This window comes from Halichoeres trimaculatus, unplaced genomic scaffold, assembly GCF_033239565.1.
Source record: "Halichoeres trimaculatus isolate MK-OKI-2021-1 unplaced genomic scaffold, fHalTri1.1 fHalTri1_scaffold_8, whole genome shotgun sequence".
NCBI lineage: Eukaryota > Metazoa > Chordata > Actinopteri > Labriformes > Labridae > Halichoeres > Halichoeres trimaculatus.
Genome location: NW_027437186.1, coordinates 7890882 through 7901437, shown reverse-complemented (window position 1 = coordinate 7901437; position 10556 = coordinate 7890882). Strand labels below are relative to the sequence as shown.

Sequence of the window (10556 nt, the reverse complement as noted above, 5' to 3'; positions counted from 1 at the left end):
GGCACAGTACGTATTGTAGTTCTACCTTAACTATTGTTGAAATTACTTCGGACTCTGGCTGCACTTTGATCAAACTTAGATTTGCAAGTCACTCCTACTTGACAAGTTTGACCACTGCAGACAGGAACAACGTTTGCATAAGTGCCTTGATAATACTGAGTTACACTGAGGTTAACAATATGAGAAAACGGACCGGTAAACATGAGAAGTCCTCCACAGGCAAAAAGGCACAGAGTGCTGCCAGAGTCCAGAAGAAGGAAGAAACACCGTGAGTTACTCAGCTGAACTGTTACAACTCCTAATAAATATACATATACATGTATCTGAACTGTTACAAACACTTTTTAATAGGTAGAACCACCATGGAAGGTGGAAGTCTATTTGCATAGTAGCGGAAAGTCTGTCAGTCTGAAGGCTGAGTTGACGTTTGCCTTACAACCGGAAGTTCGAGATAGCGTGCGCTCCAGCAGCAGAAAATACAGCATGGGGGCTCAACCACAGTCTAGATAGATCCTGCAAATAAAAACTGTCTTCGTGAGGACGCTCGTTTGTTAATGTAATGCACTGTTCGGAAATTAAGGGAAGATGTACTGGAAATGTTTTGAAATCAGACTTTTGCTCTAACATTCTGATAACACACGAATATCATTTTATTTCTACACTGTAAAAACTGAAATCTAAGCTTTCTTATCAGAATCAGAAATACTTTATTGATTCCCGAAGGGAAACCTCCTTCAAAAAGTGTTTAAAAAATAAATATATACTTACATATAATACAATAAATCTGAAAACAAGACCTTTTACCCCCTGAATTTTCAAAAAATGAGATATTGTATTTTTTCTGATATCCTAGAACGAGATTTGATGCCTCTGAAAATAGGCCATTGCCAGTTGGCACGAGGATCCTTTCTTTTTATTGGAGTAATCTGATAAAGCAGCTCCTCCTCTGTGATGTCAGTTAGTTACACAACCGCCACTGAGGGATACACCCACCAAGAGCCGAGTATAAACGTATAAACTATACATGTTACAGTACTGGTTTGACTCAACACACTGAAGCGTCCTGAGATGATCTGTATCGAGGTGGATTTTCTTCCTCCTGAGCTGCAGAACTGTCCGGGTCTGACTCGGGGTCCAATACAAAAGGACGTATCCTACACTCTGCCATTTTATTAGTGCTATCAATGCCTTACGGTGAAGTTTTGGCAAACAGCAAACTCGCTCAGTCTGCTCCATTCAATGTGGCGATTTTGTAAATACTGCCATGCTGCAAAAACCGCCCCCCTGGCTCCACCCCCTCCTCCCCTCTGATAGAACTGACCAATCAGAGCACAAAGGGCTGTGACGTTGCGAGGTTACTGGAGGTCATTCTCCAAACAGAGCGTTTCAACAAGATCTTCAGAATGGCCTAAAATGAGGATATTGAGAATGCTATTGTGGGGCAATGAAGGAATTAAATGACTTGTACTGAGGGCAGAAATGCTTTAAAGGCATCCTAGTCTGGCATAGTGAAAAGGAGAAACAAGCATGATATGTCCCCTGAAAAAACAGTGAGTCCAGAGTGAATCTAATAGACACTCAGTGAGAAGTTGTACACTTTGAATGATTACCTGTGGCGCTCAGTGGTGCACCTGGGTGGAATCAGTCTCTCAGTGAAAGTTCTCCTGTGGCTCACCAGCACATCATGGAGTGGTTGGGAAACATTGTCCAAGATGACATGCAACTTTGACAACATCCTCCTCTCAGACACCTCTGTCAGAAAGTCCAGCTTCACTCCAACATCATCACTGGGTTCATGGATCAGTCTTTATCTGTATCTGTATCTGTCTGTCCTATGAGCTACATTCACCTGATGAGTTCAGAAAATGCCTTATTTCAAAATATTAAATGACTAAAATTACGCCTGAATTGCTTTTATATAAAGATTAAGTAGTCTTGTATGAGGACATTGTTCTTATTTTGAAAAAAATGTCAAATTGATTCTCTTACCCCAATGGCACATATTATTTTTTTTCTCTCTTTACAAGAAATTAAAAGGGATCATTTGTCTTTTTAAATCATTGAATAAGAATTTCTTGAGTCGTCAGGAGAGTGTGGATCATAATAAGTCTTGTAGAACCAAAAATAAGACATAAACATTTACTTAGGCTTACAGTTTGATGCACTGCGCTGGCTGGAGTGGGATTAAAGCTTACCTTGTTGTAAAGAAAGATTGAGATTTTTCCTATTTCCTCCTTGAATGTGCTCAGTTGTAATCTCCTATTTTGCTTGTGAAGAGAAAAATCAATCAGGTACAAAATATTTACTTGTTAAGTTTCTTCAACTGAAATATTATCCCTAATTCAAAAAACTTGACCAGTCATTTTTTTCTTTTCTCATAGGCAATTTTTTTACTCCCTATGAGCAATTCAGGCACCATTTTTGTCTTATTTCAGTTTCTTGAAACAAGACATTTTCTGGATTTGTCAGTCTCAAAAGATTATTCTGAGTGAAAATAAGACATCAGCACTTGCTTAGGTTTCTGTCTTTATATTAGGACTTCTGGTTATTAAGTACAATTTAAACACTGCATACGCTGAACTCTAAGAAATGTTTACATCTTATATTGAGTAAAAAAATCTTATTAGACTTTTTAAGAGTCACACTCACCTGACAAGACCAGGCAAGTGTCTTATTTCAAGTTATTGAAGGGCGAAGATGACAACTGAATTGCTTGTTAACAGTTTCAAAAAATCTGCCAATGAGGTAAGAAGAATCTATTTGTTTGGTTTCTTGTGTGAAGACATTATTCTCATTTAAAAAAAAAAAAAAACTTGACAAGTTAATTTCACATTCACTTGTCAGGTAAATGTGGCTCATATCAAGTCAAATGAGGCATTTTATTTAATTTTTCCTGAAATAAGACATCAACACTTGCTAAGAGATGAGTTTCTGAGATGCAGTCTTCATATTAAATTCCTGGTTGTGTAGCACCACATACAGCTGCACAGACGACCCTGCTCTGTATTGAATCAAATCAAAGACTGTATTGTGTCCCCCCAGAGCTCTGTTGAGAGCTTTTGGACATCCTCAGGAATGGATTTGGATGTTTATGGTGAAGAGTGAACTGTGGCCAGGTGACAGTTTGATGTCTGCTGTAAATGTACCTCCTGTGTTTCCCTCTGGCACTGGGGGGAAATCACTTTTTTGGCTAAAGGAGCTCCTCTGGTTGATAGGAGTGTTAATGGAGGGGGGCAGATTTATGGTCCATTAATTGACTAAAGTCTGAACCTCTGCTGTTATCGCCTCTGGGATGTAAAGACAGAGTCCACGGACGACTCGTCTGCATGGTTTGATTTCCACTTCCTCCCGCCTACATTAATGTATTTAGCTTAATGCTGTGGGCACGCTCTGCTGGCAGAACATGTGTAGGTCTGAACATGCAAATGGGCCTACCTCTGCATTCCCATATATCTATTGAGGCACTTAAAGAGGGATTTTTTATTTATTTTTGGTCCTTTTTGCACCTCTCAGTAGTCATCCACACCTACATCCTCCTCCTTCCTCCACTGACGCACAAGTGTTCAGTACACCTTTGAGCACATTTTAATCAACAAATCATGCAGTGACTGTCTCTACTGGAGACCAAAGCAGTAGTTTTTTGTAGTTTTTAGTAGTTTGAGGTTGTCTCACTTTAAACCCAATGGGATGTTGTGAAACGTTGATTGTAAAGATATCAACACATAGGAGTTGAGTTTCTGTAGACCAGCCAAATTTAGTGTCTTTCTGTTTTGGATTGGCCTGTCAGCACATTCACACTGCAGGGGTCTGGCACTACTATTTTTAGGGTTCATGGGCTGAAAAGTTTGGAAATCCCTAACCTACAAAGCTCATATTTACCCTATAATTATGATAATGATTATGCTAAGATTACAAAGAATTTACCTAAATACAACGGAATCCATAGCAAGCTTAAAATCCTGCTCACTGCATCAGTAGTTGCAGGTTTCCAAGTAACTTACCTCATAAACAGTGATTGTATTGGCTCGCTGTATGAAAACTGAGTGTAAGTGTTGAGTAGCAACAGGCTGCACATATTATATAACCGACAAGTAAAGCTCAGCAGATAAGCATCGAGTCATACAAACTCACGCAGAGACATTCAGGATGAAGCCCACTCAAAGTGAAATGCAAACTCCACTCATGGGAGAAAAAACGTTGACCAAACTTCACAGTCTCTACAAGTTATTTTGCATTTTGAAAAGTTAATTTCCTTAAAATTCCTGCGTCGTATGAGTTAAGTTGTGAAGTCACATGGGAAGAGATCAGAGAGGAAAGGTGGAAAGTCATCTTTGTCTTGTTTTTATGTTTGTTCATTTTTAGATGTGTGGATCTGGCTCCAGAGATGAGATTTATGATATTGATAATCTATAATAATGTCAACTACAACCCTTTCCATGGCTGCTGAGAAGCCATCTAACATCCTCACCCTCTGTCTGTCTCCAGGTGGTTGAAAAGAGGCGTATTAGCCCTTTTTGTTATCTTCATTCTGGGACCTCTCATGCTGAAACTCCCAGAATTAATCCAGCATTTTGTTTACGTTTACAGAAGTAAGTCAAAGTTTGCTTCCTGCTTTAAGAAGTCTCATAAATCCTCAAAGTGCTCACTTCTCATGTCTTCCTGTTTGCAGTCAGGGTGCCTTTCTTCATTGACCTGAGCCGACCTGCAGATTTCTCCCAGAATCACACCATCAACACATTCTTCACATCAGAGGAAGGGATCTCCTTTGGTGTATGGTGCGCACAGACTCAACTTCTTTCTATTTGTAGCATTGATATAAAAAGACTGTTTCATGATCTAATTATCAGAGGTGTTTCTAAAGGACTGTGCTGTTTTGACTTTGTCAGGCACACAGTCCCTGACAGTCTGTGGAAAGAGGCACAGGGGAAGGACTTGGCGTGGTACCAGAAGCGTTTAGGCGATGGGAGTCCAGTTTTCGTCTATCTTCATGGTAACACAGGCACCAGGTATGATAAATTATGCATTTGTTTTCTAGTTTGATCCGGAAGAAGCAGAGTAAACACGACACACAGCGAGACGTGTTTGTCATTTTAGTTTGGCAAACACTAACGTTGTTCCTGAATCATTCCACAGGGCAGCGCCTCATCGGGTGGGAGTGGCAAAAGTGAGTGATCACCTACAAGAGCGTATCAATCTTTTGAGGTCTAATAAAGGTATGAAAGTCTTCACCGCCATTCTGATGACAAATTGGTCTTGTGTGTCAACAGCTATTGAGTGCTCTGGATTACCACGTGCTGGTGCCTGAGTACAGAGGTTGGTACAAATTAAGATTTATGACTCCTCTTCTGAACACATTTTCCAAACCTATGCCTCTGTGCTTTTCATTTATTGTAATGCATAACCCTCTCACACTGATTTGATATCATTTGCACCAATATGATTACTGTAGCATAATACATGCGTACTTGATGAGTTGTTGTAAGGCAATCAGAAGATAGTAGTTCATCAGAAGGTCAGGTGTAGTGCAGGATTCCCTGTTCAGTTGCTGCCACCTAGTGGCAGAGGAGAGAATCACTCTGATCTGTTGGTGAACAGCTGTTGACGTGATAAACTCTGGCAGGGTTTGGAGATTCAACAGGGGAGCCGACTGAAGGAGGTCTGACCCATGATGCCCTCTATGTGTACGACTGGGTCAAAGCACGCAGCGGGAAGAGCCCGGTGGTCATCTGGGGACACTCTCTGGGCACAGGGTCAGTGAAGACACACTTCTGGTCTAAGAATAGATCCTACTTAGATTTAAACACAGCTGTTGTAGCTGTTCTTGATGCACTTTGGAATTAATATTTCACAAAATATACACCTCATTGACAGCTTCTCTTAATGTGCTTTGTTGATATCTAAGAGCAGCTTTCTATATCAGTGAACATATGGCTCATATGATGACGTAAAGCGATCCACATCAAGAAATGTGCAGAGCAGCTGTGTGAAAACTTTAAAACAGGCCAGGATCACCAAAACAGACCTGAATACCCATCCACCACAGTGGCTGGGTCCTATCACAGCGGTTAAGCAGATGACAGAAGCATACTGATACCAAGGACTGATCTCTCCTGACTAAATACTGTCATATGTCGCAGTGAGACACAGCTTTAAGAAAACAAAGAAGAAGAAAGACTAAAAACAGTAGGAGAAATGGTATTGGCTTTAACTACACAACAAAAAGCCTAGAGACAATTTCACACCCACAGAGTTGATTTCAACACTTTTTCAGGGTTTATATAGCTCTACACTTTGTGGAGTTAAATCAACACCTTTGAAATAGATATGGTTTTAGAAATGTGAAAGCATTCCCCTTTAATTCGCTATCAGAGTTAAAATAACACCCAAGGATTAGATAAGTGAATCTGCTTGGATAGATTCTTATATTTTTAAAAGCCTGGCTGTTGTAAATGTTACTTCCCAAAATGTTTGGTTTCCTACACCACAAGATGTGCTAAAGGATAATGGTAAGACAGAATGACATTTCATTTGCCTGTTTTTGTCATAAAACATGTAAAAGCATGAGACAAATCAGAAAAAAATGTGTCCTGAAATGTCCATCAGTTAACCAGTAGCTACTTACATTTTTTTGTTTTGATTGGAACTTGTTTAAAGAGAGGGTATCCTGCTTTTCCACACTTTAAACATGAGTGCAGAGTAATAATGCTTGATGTTCAAACTAAATCTATGCAAATTTTCAAACGTCTACATACTCATATGGTGTAAAAATCCCTAAATCTGTCTTTGAACGACTTAAAGCAGTCCATTCTTAAAAAAAAAAAAAAAAAAACAGCACAAGATCTTTACGAGACTTGCTTAAGTAATGACATCATCACATCAAGATCTCCTAACTGGTTTATGATACATAGGATGGGTGGGGCCTCAAACACCAAGGTCTGCTACCAGCCAATCAGAGGAAAGGAGGTTAGTTTGATCAGGGAGCCTTAAAGAGACAGTCGCTAAAATGAAGCGTTTTAGACAAAGGCTGAAATAAGGGTTTTCCAAAACACCAGTGTGAGAAAAACAGAGATTTTTTGTGCTGTTAACAATGTAAAGCTGCTACAGAGGTACCAGAGAGAAAATTTAAAGCCTAGAAAAAAGCACGTAGCAAGTAGTAATTAAATGAGAGAAAATAGGTTGTAGGTGGGTTGTTAATGCACACTTGAGCTGTACCTCAGTCTGAAATAATTACCTGAAAGTCTCTACGAATGAGCAGTTATGACTCATATTAAACTGAACATTTCCACCATGAGAGGAAAAACAGGGTGAACAGGACTGCATGAAACCGCTCTGCAGTTGATTGAGTAGAGTCTGGGATATTTTTGTTTCCATTCACTAAACACTGTCATTCCCCATGCCATGTTCTGTCAGGTGTTCACTTCAAGTCATCCTCAATTTCATAGATGCCGCTGTCATAGCCTCCAATTAGTGTGTCTCGTCCTCTGTGGTTTCTGTCTTTGATTTTTAACCACAGAAAACAAACTGACATCAAACATCTCTGTGGAAAAAAACAGATTGCAGCATTACAGCTTTACAGCACTGACCAATCAGGGTCAAGTAGTTGACACAGTTATGCTATTGACAGTTTTACCAATAAATCCATTTGTATCAGACAGATGGACGTTTGGCCACAGCGACAGTGTATCTGCCTGTTGAGCAATTGTTGTTTGTGATCATAAACAAATGAAAGAAACTGAAGATGTTGTTCATGTCTCTCTGCACAGAGTGACTGCCAACACTGCTGCTAAACTGATAGAAAGAGGTAAGTATTGGTGTCAGTGATTTGTTTTGAAGAATGAGAGGGAGTATTCATGACCCACCTGTCCTCTTGTTTGTTAAGGTGTAGCTCTTGATGGAATCATCCTTGAGGGTGCGTTCAGCCTCACTCGACAGCAGATAACTGGACATGCCTTTACTTGGGTAAACTCATTTACAGTGACTTACCTTTTTGTGATATTTGTGTATTTTTACACGGCCGTTACTGCTTCATACATAAAATAATACTGTATCTCCCCTCTGATTAAAGTATTACTGGAAGTTTCCAGGTATGGGTTTATTTTTCCCCGAGCCATGGGCAGACAACAAGTTAGTCTTTCCAACTGAAGAGAAGTAAGTTTTAATGAAATGCTGACATGCTGGTTATGCACAACAGGCCAGTATTAAATTATGCATAATATCAGACACTGAAACGATGAAACCACAAGTAGATGTGTTTTTGTCACTTTGCAGCTTGAAGAAACTGAAGAGCCCGATTCTCATCCTTCACTCAGAGGATGATCATATAGTTCCCATTAAGATTGCTCAACAGGTATAAAAGCCTCTTAAAGCTTCCCTCTTAAATACAACATCATCTAAAACAATACTTTCCTCACAGCTCTAACAGTGTTTTATTGAAGAATTCAAGTCTTTAAGAATTTATTGAGGGTTTAGTGAATGATCATTCCTGTGTTTCTCAGATGCACGAGGTGGCAGCTAATGCCCAAAGCGCAGAGCGAGTCAAGCTGGTGCAGTTTGACGGTTCTCACGGGTACTTACACAACGGCTTATACAGAGATCCCCAGATGCCTGACATCTTAAGGTGAGAAAACATTTCAACTTAAGTTTATATATTCTGCAAATCTTTGTATGTTTTTTTTTTATTTCTACAACACAAACAGCATCTTTTCGTGTCTCCTCTGCAGGAACTTTGTGAAGTCGTTGTAATGCTCGACAGATGAGATGGAGAAGATTGCCAAAGTAATACGCAGAGCACTGATTTCACCTGATTATACACTTCATTCATACCTAATGTCTTTAATGTATATATTGAAAAGATGTATCATTTACATTTATTTTCTGATTATTTTTTTCATCAAAGTTGTGCAGGTTGATGTGCTCATCTTTTTACTGTAAGATCAGGATGTCAAGGTTTCAGCAAGCATTCAGAAATAATGCCACAGGGAAAACTAGTGAAACTTGATGCTGATTGGTTTATACAAACCACTGCAGAGAGCTGATGCCCTGGGTTGATTAAAAGGCAATTTAGATTGAATCAAAAGAGTATAGGGAGTTGGTACTTCTGATATTTGACACCTCCTCGCAAGTAACTCATAAACAAAGGTGTGGGTTTGTAAATTTATACAGTGCCAATAAAGCGTCTCCTTCATCTCACCGCAGTTTATCAGGTCTCCCAGGGACAAGCTGAGTAATGTTACGTTCTCAGCAAACTTTCACCATTTGCGAGTGCCCAGTGACACAAATCTTGTGAGAAAGGAGATGTTCCCTCTAACAGCTACCCCAGTCTCTTGTCACCTAACAAATTTGATCCGTAATTTACTGCAATGTGAAGCTGGTTGTGCTCATAAGGCAGGGTTAACTTGTTGGTACAACCGGTAGCTGGAATCAAATGACAGTGAAAAGTTTTCACAAATTACCAGATAACCAAAACAAGCTATTTTTAATTCCTGTTCCCATTAAAAGAGAAAGACTCAAAGAGTTCAGGGAAGCTGAAATCATTCATACATCACTGAAGGAACTCTAAACTGATTGAAAACACAACATAGCTCAAGTCAATAGATCATTGATGACCATTAAACCTCACCCACCATCAGGTCTGCTGATTCAGTCTGCTGTTTCTGAGGGGCCTGAATACCTTTAAATTGGTCTTTATGGAAGTGTTCCTCAAGTGGTTTGCTGATACCCCACAGTATACAACCTTTGGGATCGGTAGTGCCTTGCTGCCCAATGAGGGGCCAGTTGGGGATAATGGGATCAGGGTCTGCAATATGTGTCTCAGGTTTACCCAAGACTTTTTGACTTGAGGATCTCTTCAGTCTTAGTGACAGTAAGCAACAGCTCTGTCAGGACCTGTGCTCCTCCTCTGATCTGCTGTTTGGCTGGTTGATCTCCAGGCTCAGGACCGTTGGAGCTCTCTTTATTGCCATCTGACTCCTTGATTACTCAGTCGCTCCTAAAGCTTTCACTGCCGTGTGATAAGCAGTCTGAGAAGTCATAAAGGTGTTTGAATGGTTCCCTTATCATTTGCTATCCCTACACTCATTCCCACACAAGACACAGAGACGTCTTGAGGCTTTCAGGAGAGTCCATTCACAAATCAACATTTACCTTTGGTCATGATTAATTACAGAATTTGAATAAATCATTGCAAAAAATCCTGGTTTTAGTTCTTCAAATTCTATTACTTTGCATTAATAAACTGGTTTGGGTCCTTTTTTTAGTATGTAATGCACCAATGTCTTGATTTATGGATCAAATAAAACAATGACTATGAAGTAGCTTCTAGTGTTTGGTGGTTATTCTGTGAAATGAAGTGTTTATTTTTATTTTAAACAGAAAAGAATGCAATGACCAATCACTGTCAGTGTGCTGTACAGTTATTCCAAGATCACCTGGATAAGTTACATTCTTCTGATCCTTGATTAATGTGTACTCTGAAGTCTGATGGATTGTTTGAGTGATTAAAAAAAACAGTACTGAGTTTTCAGAGTATATAAAAACAAGTCGTCATCAAGGTAAAG

The 10556-nt window shown here is 39.6% G+C and overlaps 1 protein-coding gene across 1 annotated transcript; it reads left to right on the top strand.

The window, feature by feature from the left end:
• Nucleotides 1–87: 87 nt before the first annotated feature.
• On the top strand, nucleotides 88–10241 carry LOC141795212 (lysophosphatidylserine lipase ABHD12). Its single transcript, XM_074676022.1, has 13 exons — nucleotides 88–268; nucleotides 4486–4589; nucleotides 4670–4775; nucleotides 4887–5006; nucleotides 5134–5164; nucleotides 5268–5313; nucleotides 5621–5750; nucleotides 7764–7801; nucleotides 7880–7959; nucleotides 8066–8148; nucleotides 8269–8347; nucleotides 8496–8617; nucleotides 8721–10241. Exons 1-13 carry the CDS (start codon nucleotides 180–182, stop codon nucleotides 8740–8742), a joined length of 1050 nt encoding a protein of 349 aa, XP_074532123.1. The 5' UTR covers nucleotides 88–179; the 3' UTR covers nucleotides 8743–10241.
• The last annotated feature ends 315 nt before the right edge of the window (nucleotides 10242–10556 follow it).

What these genes read in the sequence shown, in the direction of transcription:
- LOC141795212 (XM_074676022.1), top strand. Translation starts at nt 180, where the DNA reads ATGAGAAAACGGACCGGTAAACATGAGAAGTCCTCCACAGGCAAAAAG. An exon ending in CAGAAGAAGGAAGAAACACC is followed by an intron (nt 269 to 4,485) that starts GTGAGTTACTCA and finishes GTCTGTCTCCAG; the next exon opens with GTGGTTGAAAAGAGGCGTAT. An exon ending in CTGGACATGCCTTTACTTGG is followed by an intron (nt 7,960 to 8,065) that starts GTAAACTCATTT and finishes CTCTGATTAAAG; the next exon opens with TATTACTGGAAGTTTCCAGG.